The following is a 12,231-nucleotide window of genomic DNA, read 5'->3' as shown; positions in this document are numbered from 1 at the left end:
TAATGATCCCCGCCGAGACTCTGGGTCATTATACAGCTGCAGCAATAATGGTTGAAGTGAAGGAATTATTTCAAACTCTGTAGTAAATTGGAGATGATATAAAGATAAAATGAATAAAGACTTACAGATTGAGCGCATGTATCACAATTGTGCTCACTCTATTATCCAATTCGAACAAATACATAGCAGGATTTAAGAACTGAAATCAGATATAGGCTTAACCAGAGCCAGCAGCTACGTGATATATTACTCTCCTATTAGAGGGCACTGGGAATAAGCCTGTCCATCAGTCAAAGCAGTGAGATGGTTCACCGCAAGGCATTCATCTACCATAGATTGCCTTGGTTAAATTGATCAAAAAACGCTGTAGCAACTAATGTTACCAACAGACTAATTGGTCGATCAATTTAATAGCCATATGGAAGACAGAGCAGAGGAGGAAGGCAGAGATGAGGGATGGCAATTAGTGGGTGACTCATAGACAGTGAGAAAGACAAGTGGGAAGAAACAGAGAGATAATTTACATGCTGTTTGAAGCACAGGGTAAAATAAATAAAAGCTGCTTCTAAAAGCAATACTCAAGGGATTATCTGAACAGTAACAACAGTATCCAGTTGTTACTTGTTATCCTTCCAACAAATCTTTGTTTTAGTGGTAAACATGACAAAGATGCCCAGTTCCTTCTGGACCAATGATCAAGTTTCAACACATACATGGTGCAATGCATCTACATTGTTATCTATTGTTATGTTTGTTGTTATGTTTGTAAGTTTCTGGTCAACTTTTTTTGTGTGTATTTACACTAGGGAGAAAACACGAGGGAAACCAATTGCACTCGCAATAGCACCCTTCTCCATGATTGTGTTTACCTTGGTTTTGCTGACAGTATTTGTTCTGTGTCAGGTCTTATCAAGCTCATCACAAAAATCACAGTGAGAAATGCACTTTCAGGCATCATATCCACTGTATATCACCATCATTCAGGAGCGCACTCTGTCATCTATAACTTATTGGCCTATACTTTTGGGAGAGCACTCTTTCACATAGGCAAGACAACTTTATGCGTTTCTATGAAAAAAATATGATCCCCTTAAACCATTTTTAGACAGCTTTTTTACTTCTACAAATCATACGTACATGTCAAACAGATTTTACCACCACACCATACCGAACTAGTGATTGAAGAAATAGAGTAATGTGTACAGACAGGCTCAACCAAAATACGAACAGAGAAAATGCAGAGCTTTAAATTTCTGATTCGGTTTAAAGATGGAGCAAGGAAAAAAGAGGGAGGAAGACAAATGAAAGATGGAGGGAGAGCGGATGAGAGGGGACACCCACAGTGACACAGAGAGATGAAAAACCTGCTGAGAGAGACATTTAGTCATCACCATGCAGGAAGACAGTTGGCGTAGTCCCAACACCTTCTCAACATAGACGATTTACTTGTTGTAGTGCCTCCAAACCTCCTCATTATAATCTTTTCTATCACTCTATCTTCCCGAAAGCAAGGCATGACAACCCAAATGGAGGGAAAAGAGAGGGATGGAGAAAAACGAGAAGACACCTCTGATTTACATGCCTCTTAGAAACTGAGATTGCATCTCATTATCATGTGCTATAGTTTATTGTGTTTGGCTGTCAAATGCAAAAATGGAGTAGAGAAAAGATGAGCTGGCTGCTGAGCCATCAAAGCTACTCTCTGTGTGGTGGCCTGCCAGCACCCACGGCTGTCTGCTCTCACAAAACTTGGTAACCCAAACACATAACCAGGCTCTCACACAGGCACAAAGAGATTCCAGCTATTACACATCAAATAGTGGTGAAGCACCAAATCAGACACAAAAAGGACGATTCACACTTGGGCACACATTGGTATTAATAATCAAAGGCTGAGATTACAGCTAGAATAAACAGACATTTCCAATTGATTAGATGAGTACTCAAAACTTGGTGCGTGTTCTGAAAATGTTGTGTATTGTGTGTCAACACCTGTGTGTATTTCTGTTTCTTTGAAAAAGTGTGTTTACCTGCACACAGTGAAAGCTAGAAGAGAAAAAGTCCAAATGCATCCCAATGTTTTCCCCAAGACCTTGATTTCCATTTGTCTGTCAATGCCTGTTGGCAAAGCTTTCTTACTTACTTTCTTTCCACAGCATGGCTGAATTGATTTACTGCATCGGTCCACTGCAGGCTAAAACACATAACATGCAACTAAATCACATGGGAAAGTGGAGCATGTAACCACAGGCACACGAGCACACACACCTTTTCCATTACAAAATAGCTTGTAAATTTTATGTTTGCTTTTTTACATATGTCACATAAAATCTCTTCAAATATGAGTAAAAAGCAAATTGTATGCTTAGCTTTTTTTTTTATATAGCACAGTTCCTCAACTTTGGCATCCCCCACCCCCCTCACCTTTAGTTGAGCCTCTGAGGCAGCATCTCTTTTTGGGTGTCTTTGCTTCAAAGCAGCTGCAAGCATGCTCCACCAAATAGACCACTGCAAAAATGGTTTCAGGTTATTGGATTAGGGCCATGACTGGGTTAGACTCTGCCAATCCTAGCAAAGGATGCTGGATTTGTGTGCAGCCCAAAAGGAAGTTCTATGAGATTCAAACCAGAGCAGAGATGAAGAACTTATCACATTTACAACTGTTCTATATTCGTTGAAAAGACCAGGTACATAGCTTGTGGCAGCATGGAACTGGTGTTCATAGGTAGCAAATTACAAAATAAAGTTTGTAGTGAAATTAATTTTACCTGAAATGCTGATGTGGAAAATCAGAATTATAATAAACAGAATAGTACGCTGATGTGTAGAAAGGACAAGAAATGATACAGAAAGTTGTGAAAGGACGTGTGGGGGGGTCAGCAGAGAGAGTAAAAAAACAACATGGAAAACTACAGGCAAGAGATTGAGATGGAGAAGATGGAGAGTGCATTATTCACAGAGGACTAGGGAACACATTGAATAGAAATATAAAGTTAAAGAAAGTGAGACACACACAAGAGGGAAGATAGCCACCAGGAGGAGCAAGAGGAGAACTTGCTGGCTGAAGCAGCAGATTGTATGGGGAAGCTAAATTTTCAAGCTTTTTGCATTTAAGAACCCAACAGAATGAGCATTTGTGCCAAGGAATTAATTGCATTTTATAAGTAAGCAAATGTTTTTCAGTCACTATGAGTCCCTGTAGCTCAAATAAGGGCAAATTTGTACAGGTGGTTAAACTGCTCAGCCAATGCGTTAGTGCACTTAAAGTTTATTTTGACTCAGTCAAGAAATAAACTCACTAAAATAGGCTCATGCGGTTCCATTTGCAGCATGAGCTCTTTCAATATCTGTTTAGAAAAGTCCCAGAAGAAATGCAGGAAACTTCCATTATGTTTGATTGGATCATTGATGTGATCCACTGTCATTTGATTTAAAAAAAGTTTTCCCTCTGTTGTACAAACACAGATAGTTCTTCAGGTCAGAGTGTACGGTCAGCCACAGTGCAGTGCTGCAGAGCTTGTGTTCCTTGAAATAGCAATCATTTCAAATGCCCTCTTTATGAATGACCCACACCTGGGAGCTGCACACTATTGTAGCGGGTGTTCTTACAAGGCTGAAAGCCCGGAGGACCACAGTGCAGTTCAAAGAAGTCTCTGAGAAAGCCACCATTCAGGCTGACGCAGCAGATATTTACATTCCTGATGTTATTTCAGGCCAGGCCAGGCGCAAGAAAATATCTGCAATGTTAAAGGTTCTGTTCTGTGTTAGTGACTGAAGAGTCTGGAGGAGCATTAGTGTTTTGAAGGGAAACCTAAGTAAAATCAAAACAGGCAAAACACACCCTGAGAGATCTGTCACAGTTTGATGCTGGAGATGAACAAACTATGACGGTGTTTTCTGAGGAGCGGCTGCTAGAGGTGTTTTATTCTGCATACAAAAGCTCTCAGAAGAGCAAAGGTTATACAGAGAGTCTTCAAAAAACATGTTTTTCCCCAAATTATTCAAACTGGTGAAAATATATACTCTAGTGTCAGCAGGCCCAGTAGAAAGGCTGATCAGAGTTGATCAGATTGTGCAACTGTGGAAAATGAACTGCAGTAGTCTATAGTAAAGTACATAAAAGTGTGCCGCCTATCTGACTGTTGCTGAAAGTTGTTTTTGATTTAGAAAATCACCCCAATATAAAAGGAAAATAATCAAGTTTCAGTTTCTTTTTTTGTCACTTTACCTGCACTACCTCATTTTTTCAACTGTGGCAGCCCTTTGTTTGTAGACAGATTACAAATAACCCAAGACAAAATAGTGTGCCTGCAAAGAAACGGCAGCTTGCGAAAGGGAGTTAAGAACTTTATTCCCGACCGCCTCTCTAGCCTGTACAGTATTTGTGTGCATCAGTGTTAATTTTCTAAATGTGACAGTCGAAGTGCAGTAATGTTATGTGTGGAGCTTCTGTAAATTTATTCTTGCTGTCTTCCTGTGTATTCACATAGGGGTTAGGCTAGGAGTAGACCTTGAAACTTGCTATCGTCGTTACTTTTTCATTATGCCTGCTTTCCTGACACAGTAAAAACAAAAAGTACACAATGTATCATACAACAGGATACCCTTTCAACCCCCCCATCTGCTCTCAATTTCACTTTCTCTCCCCTGACCATGGTACACCTAAAAATATCGGCTGGGTTTCTTTCTTAGATCAATAGAAATAAAGAAGCAGGTGGCTTTGGGGTCATTTCACCAGGGAATGGAGTTCTCCACAGGTTTAATGGTACATCCACTCCACAGAAGGCAGTTGGATTAATTCTAGAGCTTGCGCACACAACAATGCTGCTATAAAACATAACCCATTGTTTTCTGTATCTGGAAGGACAAAAGCTGATGAGTTCCTGCTTTGATGGATTAAACAGATTTAGTAGGGTTTCTACTCAAATACAAAGCTGGCAGCATCTAAAACACCATGCTCTATTTAAAGGGCACAGTCAAGGAGTCCTCCCTGTTTCATGTTCATTAAATCTGACAAAGGGACATTTTTATTTGATGTTTTATATCATGTTAAATAGATTGGGAAAGACTGGATGACAAACAAAAGTAGCTTCTCAGTGTCTCACTTTAACTGCCCCATCCTGTTGGATTTCCTCAACCAGTCCCGGCTACTTCTCCATCTCTTCCCTCCATTTCTTTGAGTCATTGAGGGCATTCAGTGACTCATGCATTTCCCCCTCTCCCCATGTTTGTGTGATGGAGTGAGTGTTGTGATGAGGGTCCACTCAGCAGGCGTACAGGCTTGGCTCAGTTAATAATGGAACTAACGAGCATCAGCCCAAATGAGCTTTTAATGTGCTCTGTCTACCTGCGGCTACAAGGGCGGGGGGCAGAAAGATGGAGCAAAAAGAAGATAAGAAAAGGAAAGGTCAAGGTAGACAAGTGGGAAATATAAGAAGGATCACAGTGCACTCACAGTTTTTCTTACATTATACATTTATAACTCCATAGTTCATCATTTGTAATGAAAGTTTAACATTTATATCTGACCTTGAGTTAAATAATTTGACCTGTCTTTAATACTGTCTATTTTAATCGATTAACTGTAGCCCTTGACTCTGGCTTTTTTGGCAATTTGGCCAAAGCGTTTGAGTAAAATAGCGTCCTTAAAAAGATCAATTATTTTAATTATCTGTCAGACAGTGCCTAGTCAAATTACCCATCATTAAATCTAATCAAATGTTATTGTTTCCAAAACAGTGTGATGTTTTAGACGCCTAGTTTTGTGTCAATGAAGTGAAATGTGTAGGAAGGCATCTTCACATCCACTACTATTTTACGATGCAGATACAAGATTTAGCCCTGAATTTGGACTTTTTTCAGCCACAGGAGGAGCCATAGCTTTCCTAGTTTCCTAGTTTGGCATGAAAATAATATTACAGGAACTTGAATCATTTTAAATTTGAAATAACACTATTTGTGTTTGTAGCCGAGAGCAAAGACTCTTCCTTGACCGCGCATTTTGGATATTGTGGGACATTATATACATACAAATAGACACATTTATCATTCTGAAAGCTTAAGAAAACATAAAGAAAAACTACAAGAAATTGTAGTGTTCACAGCCTTAGGACAGGTGCGAAAGTCTCACCTACATCCTGTAATTTACTTAGGTCTACTTTTACTTCAGTTTCCACTACAGTACTTTTGCTCCCTTCGTCCGCCTGTAATTCCTAGGATGACTTTGGGCAACCCCCAGAGAGGAGCTGTGACCATTTAACACCTAAAAAAGAATTTATTGAGTAGTTAAGCACCAGGTGTAAGTGGTATAAAACATAATAGATGCCGTCATGTACAGTAGCTTAATCTATATATACTTTAACATTATTGAAGTAATTTATCACCTTTGTGTTCACGACTTTGACGTTATCTTTTGTGGAAGTAATTACTGATGATGCATTGCACGTGTGACCAAATTAACACATGAATTAATTTAAGATTAGGATTAATCAGAGAGATAAAAAAGCATAAACGGGAAAACATTAGGCCATGGTGATTGATGTGTTGCCTGTGTGGCTGACAGAGCAGCAGACATGCATGAAACTGTAAATAGACACTTGATTGATATCACTCCATTGTGCAGTCTGGGGTTAGGGTTGAATTTCTTCTTCAGGGTGCATTGGCATCATTACTCATAGATGTGTGGGAGCAGCTGTCTCCACAGGTGCTGCATCAATTGATGTGAGGGTCTGAGGTTTAGGTTTTGAAGGGTTTTTTCTGGGGGGAATCACATTAAAGTAATTCTTGATGTTGTGACTTGATGTTGGTTTTTAAAATTCTTTGGGCTTTGCCTAAAAGAACTAAATAAACCATCACTCTTGCATAAACTGTCTCACATTACCAAATTTCTTACTGACTGGGAAGTTTTATGTGTGATGGGGAAATAAAAAATCTTCACCATGTGTGTATGTGTGTCCGCCTTTATTATTGTGTCTCTACTTATTAAGTCTGCATGGTTTTGTTTTTTCACAGAGTGCCGTGATGTGTTGTTACCCATGATGCTGCGGGAGCTGAGTGGGGCACTGGCCAGTATGGCTGACGGGCCTCATGATGAGAGGAGAAACAGTCTGGAGCTGCTCAACAACATCCTGGAGGTCCTCAGCAGGGACAGTGTGGTGAGAAACACAGCCATTTTGTAATAAAGAACACACAATGCCCTGTTCTCACTTGGCACTAAACTGCATTCTGGATTTCAAAGTAGATACACACTGAGAACATGTTGGCCTTTGATTACTCAGGCCACATTTGGTAATGGCTAGCATAACAAACAGCTGATCACAGCTTCTGTTTGAGGCAAGATGCTAAATTCTTATTTCTTTCTCTTAACTTTCTTATATTTGTTTACAACTTGTTTCATTTTGAGGTTTTTTTCCCAGTGTGCAAATGGCAGTCCCAATCATGTAGCTTCCCTCAGTGGCTGTGTATGATTTTAGTTTTTACAGATATAATCAAATGCCAGTGGGAAACAAAATTACAGCCCAAGTGGTCACTTGACGTGCAGCCCAAGTGACTCATCCTGATATCGGGAGTGAGCAGCAACAACACCAGTTTAGACTTCATCTGGGCACAATCTGCATTTGTAAAAAGATGAACAGGTCTGGTAAAATATAAAAAAACAACCAAACAACTAATACCAGATGCTGACAGTTCAGGCCAGACCTTATTTGCTTTGGAACCACACAATACCACCTTCTTACAAAGCATTATTATTGGGGAAATGGTAGGGCCCAAGGATTAGAAAACATTTCCTTATCTTCTTAGAGTTGTTGCATGAATTTGAACTACCCCTGAGCTCCGTGCCACCCAAGTGAAACTTGTCTCTTAAAGAGTAAAGTAAATAGCCTTAAGCTATTTTGTCTTAAGTCATCCAGTCGTGCAATGAAGCAGGCCTTGACCAATTAGAATCTAATTGATTTCGTTTCACCCATGTTGCTGCATGTTAGTCTGCTGAAACAAAATACAGTTAGCTCCCGAACTCAACACCTTTGACACACACACACACACACAGAACAAATACATCACCAGTATCCAGTCGAGATCTTTTTAATTGCTCCTGCAAATAGTTGACAGCCTGCTGAGTCTTTGAAGGGAAGTTATGGCTTTCTCATCTCTATTTATTTGGAAACACTAATGAAGCATGAGCCAAGAGAAAGAGACAGTGAGAGGAGAGAGAGAAGTAATGAATGGAGTGGAATGAATTTGGTGAGATCACTTTGTGTCGGTTAAGGTATAACAACAAAAGCAGGCGGTGGCAGAGTGTCAAAAGAACACGTACAGGTCCCAGTACAACGTGAATGAATACAAAACCAGAGACGCACAACCACATGAAAAGCTATGAAAGCTGTTGGATAACATAGAAGCGCCAGACTTCATATTAAAGTATTCTCTGAAATTTACACACGCATTCACACACTCACTGTATTGCTATTTAGTCCTTGCAAGACACATTAAGGACACTTTCAGAATTAATGCTGGCTTTGATGAATATAAATGTACTTATTCTAAGAAAAACACATACTTACCTGCACCGTGTAGTTCATGCCTGTTGGTAGACTGCACCTACTATGGTTAATTAAGAACCTTGACCAAAACGTTTCCACATAACTCCGGCTTTTATGTTGCACATCTTTTTGTAAAGGTGAAAATGTTTATTTCATAGACAATAAGGTGGTAGGATTTTACAAGAAAACCAAAAAGATCTAGAGAGATGGCAGTCTGAAATTGGAGGGTGAGAGAGAGAAAACAGATGGAAGAAAAACAACAGAAGTACAGGTGAAAAGAGGTGATAAGAAAGACTCTTACGTCCTCACTTTCCACCTTTTTATTTTCTGCATCTTCTTGCCTTTGTTTTTCACCCATCTCTTCATCTCTCTCTTCCTCGCTCTGGGTGGTACCTGATTAACTTGTTACACCACAGATGTCTCCAAACTAGTAAGAGATGCAGAAAGATAGACAGAGATTGAAGAGAAAGCAACACAATAGACAGATGCACATGTCTGTGGGAGAGTTTGTGTTGAATGTATAAGTAACTTTGTTACTTTAGTGCGTGTGGGTGTGTGCTAAAGGGAGGATACAGAAAGACACATGGCTCACCAGAGCTTTCTCGCTTTTTTCTTTTCCCCAACCCCAAAACAATGTTATCTGCTTTTCTTTTTTACATCATATTGTCAGTAGAGATTATAAAACCAGTGTGGCTAAAGCTTGGAATAAATGAACAACTTCCACACGTTTGCGTTCTGCAGGAGAGAAGGAGCATTGTGTCTCGTCTCTTGCTTCCTGCTCTGAGACGACTGTCTGAGAGACTCTTTCCAGGAGACCAAAATACCTACAGTGAGCCAGAGAGATTTAGGCTTATTTAGGATCAACAGCTGCGCCTCAGCCTAACTACGTGAGTGTGTGTGTGTGTGTGTGTCGCAGTGTGTGAGTTTGACTTGGTCTGAAATGGAAATGCGAGAAGACACACGCACACTTACAGTTGTTTATGTTTTCTGTGTAGTGCCTATCTGTTTCTCATCATGGCCCTTCAAATCATCTGCCATCAGCCCAGCATACGCACACACACATGTACTCACACTTACAATTGCACAGTGAAAGGTAGAGTGAAACTTTGAACTTGAGGCCTTTTTACCTATTTCTGTTATTTTTGGACATACCGTCTTTGTTTTTCAGTATTGTTGATCAGCTTTTACAAGGACATATTCACAAAAAGTGCACACACAAGTATTTGGGTCAGATTACGCTAACAAGGGTGTGCGCACACGCACACACACACGCACACGCACACACACACACACACACACACACACACACACACACACACACACACACACAGATGCACCATGCAGCATTAATGCTAAGATGTTTTTAGATGGAGCAGATGCTTCACTAGTGAGTTACTGCTCCCAGGCAAGTCTGAGTCATCTTCCATTGCCCAGCTTCACTGTAGCATCGTGTGTGTCTGTGTTTTGTCCTGTGTCCATGGAGCCATACCTCCGTAAAGGTCCATATTTTACATATGCATACTTACCTTTGAGGGAAGGATTTGACCTATTTTTATGTTTGTGGCATTAGTCAGACTCAAGTCTCTTAGCATCCAGTCTTCACGGATCAACAAAACATTTTCAGTATTTTTTCAAAAATTTCAAATCTTTTATGTTATTAAAGTATTTTCTTTCATCATAAACAATATTGTATGTTCAATGTAAAATTTATTTGATTATACAGATAATGGTAAGTAAAAAGGGTAATGTCAGGACAATGTATCTGAATGATAATGGCATTGTGACAAAGGATTTAGCATAGACTGTATTACAGTATTTTAATGTTCCAGCTCAATGAGAGGAAGACTGAATCATTCTTGTTTGGTTACCATATTCAGATTCAAAAATAGTGTTTTTTAGAGCATTAATAATAATCCCCACGTTCTATTCTATATTTCTATATCACCTACTCCTATGTTCGTTTATCTTAAGAGCGTTGGTAATTATATTTACATTTGCTGCTGTTTAAGGCCTGACCATTGCAAAAGTTATTAGTTATATTACCTGCACTTTGTAGTTTCCTTTTGCTATCAACCCAAGTGAGTGCACCAACACAGCATAGACAGCAGGTCCAACCATAGTTAATATGCCAGTCTTGCTGTCTAACAGCGCTTGGCCATGAAGACAGACAGACTCTTAGATACATCTCACCTCCTTTGTTCCCGTCTGAGCAGATGAAGGAACAAAAAATGACAGAAAAGTGGCTTCAAAGGGAAGGGAAAGATATGGATAGGAAAGCAGTCCCCATTCTTGAGTCAAAAGCCTTTGCAGTTCAAGTGTCCACACTGAAGTTGATTAACTGAATGTGCTGGTGAAGCTCATTTTCTGAAAAGTGAACAGACTTTAAATTTTAGAGTCCGAAAAACTTTATTCTCTTTCTTGTTTCATTTGATCTGCCATCCATCCATTCAGAGCCTGAGTATGTGTGAAGAGTTGGTTGTCTTCAGATTGAGGAGAGTTCATGAAAGGGGCGAATAGCTGCATAAAAAAAACCTGATGAATCTCAAAAGTTTTGTGGAGGAAAAAGTTCTGAGGTGTTCCTCGAAGCAGCGCTAGCGTTATGCCCGAGTGGATGCTGCTTGAACAGAACAGAAACTGCTCTGCTTCTGTGTGGGTTTTTTTTTTTTTGTATGTTTACATCTAAAAGATATCTAACAGTCTTTTGTTTCTTTGTCTGTTTTTCCTCACCAAATTTCATTGTTATTTTATTTCTTTTACTCTACTCTCTGTCTCTGTCTTTTTTCAGGGTGAAACATTTCAACATATCCAGGACATTGTGGCATCTCTGCTGAGGATCATCAACGGCACCGTCATCACAATGGGTCGAGAGCATGCCTTGATTGTAAGTACATGCATGACTTTCTATAAATGGATTTGTCAAGCATTGTTGAACCTTCAACAACCTTCTTCTGTCCTTTTCTCACTTTGTCTACTGTTGTTGTAGACAAGTGAAGTAGTAAAAAAGCCCAATCCTCTATACACTCTTCTCTGCGATGTAGTTTCATTCTTAAATACAAAGTATGTCAACAACACCACATGTAGTTTAAAATACACACTTTTATTGTACATACAAGAGGAAGATCAGGAAGAGAGGGGCATTGTGGGAGCTCACAGACTGTTATGGTTAATTAGTAAGTGTGGTGTCATCCAGGATTCTAATTTGTGGCAATTTGTCACCCAGAAGCAGCTGAAGTAGGCTCTTGTGAGATTAGTGGTTATGCTCTAAACTGCTGTGAACAAAGTAGTGTGCAAATGGTGTGTGTCTACATGTGTCCAAAATAATGGTGAGGGTATGTGAGTGCAACAGGGATAGACCCATACATCATTTTTACAGATTTAATTTCTGACAAGTCTGCCAATATATCTGCCAAAATGTTTGCTGTAAAATATAATATTCCTCTACTAATTGTTATGAGTTTACAAAGACATTGTTTATTGGTTAAAGTTTCACTTTTGGATGAGATAAGGTACCTTGACCTGATAAAGTATGGTGATTTCTTTTTTTTTTTTGTGTACACAAGATGTGTAAATCATCTATGTAATGTATGTTCTCATCATTGATTTTTGCTTCTCTATTGTGGCTTAATGAATCAGCCAGCAGTGGCAGTGTGGCCTGAACAATACGACAAGTATATAGATATGAAAATTATCA

General features: G+C 39.5%; 1 protein-coding gene across 1 annotated transcript in view; it reads left to right on the top strand.

Moving 5' to 3' along the window:
- Positions 1–12,231, top strand: part of dock2-like (dedicator of cytokinesis protein 2) — a 94,874-nt gene that overhangs the window by 34,402 nt on the left and 48,241 nt on the right. The window contains exons 25-26 of the mRNA XM_070836321.1: positions 7,012–7,154; positions 11,326–11,421. Coding sequence (XP_070692422.1) covers positions 7,012–7,154; positions 11,326–11,421 — 239 coding nt within the window. The remainder of the gene's footprint in view (positions 1–7,011; positions 7,155–11,325; positions 11,422–12,231) is intronic.

Source organism: Pempheris klunzingeri, chromosome 9, assembly GCF_042242105.1.
Source record: "Pempheris klunzingeri isolate RE-2024b chromosome 9, fPemKlu1.hap1, whole genome shotgun sequence".
Taxonomy (NCBI): Eukaryota; Metazoa; Chordata; class Actinopteri; order Acropomatiformes; family Pempheridae; genus Pempheris; species Pempheris klunzingeri.
The sequence above is the reverse complement of the archived record's forward strand: the minus strand, read 5'-3'. Positions and strand labels throughout refer to the sequence as shown.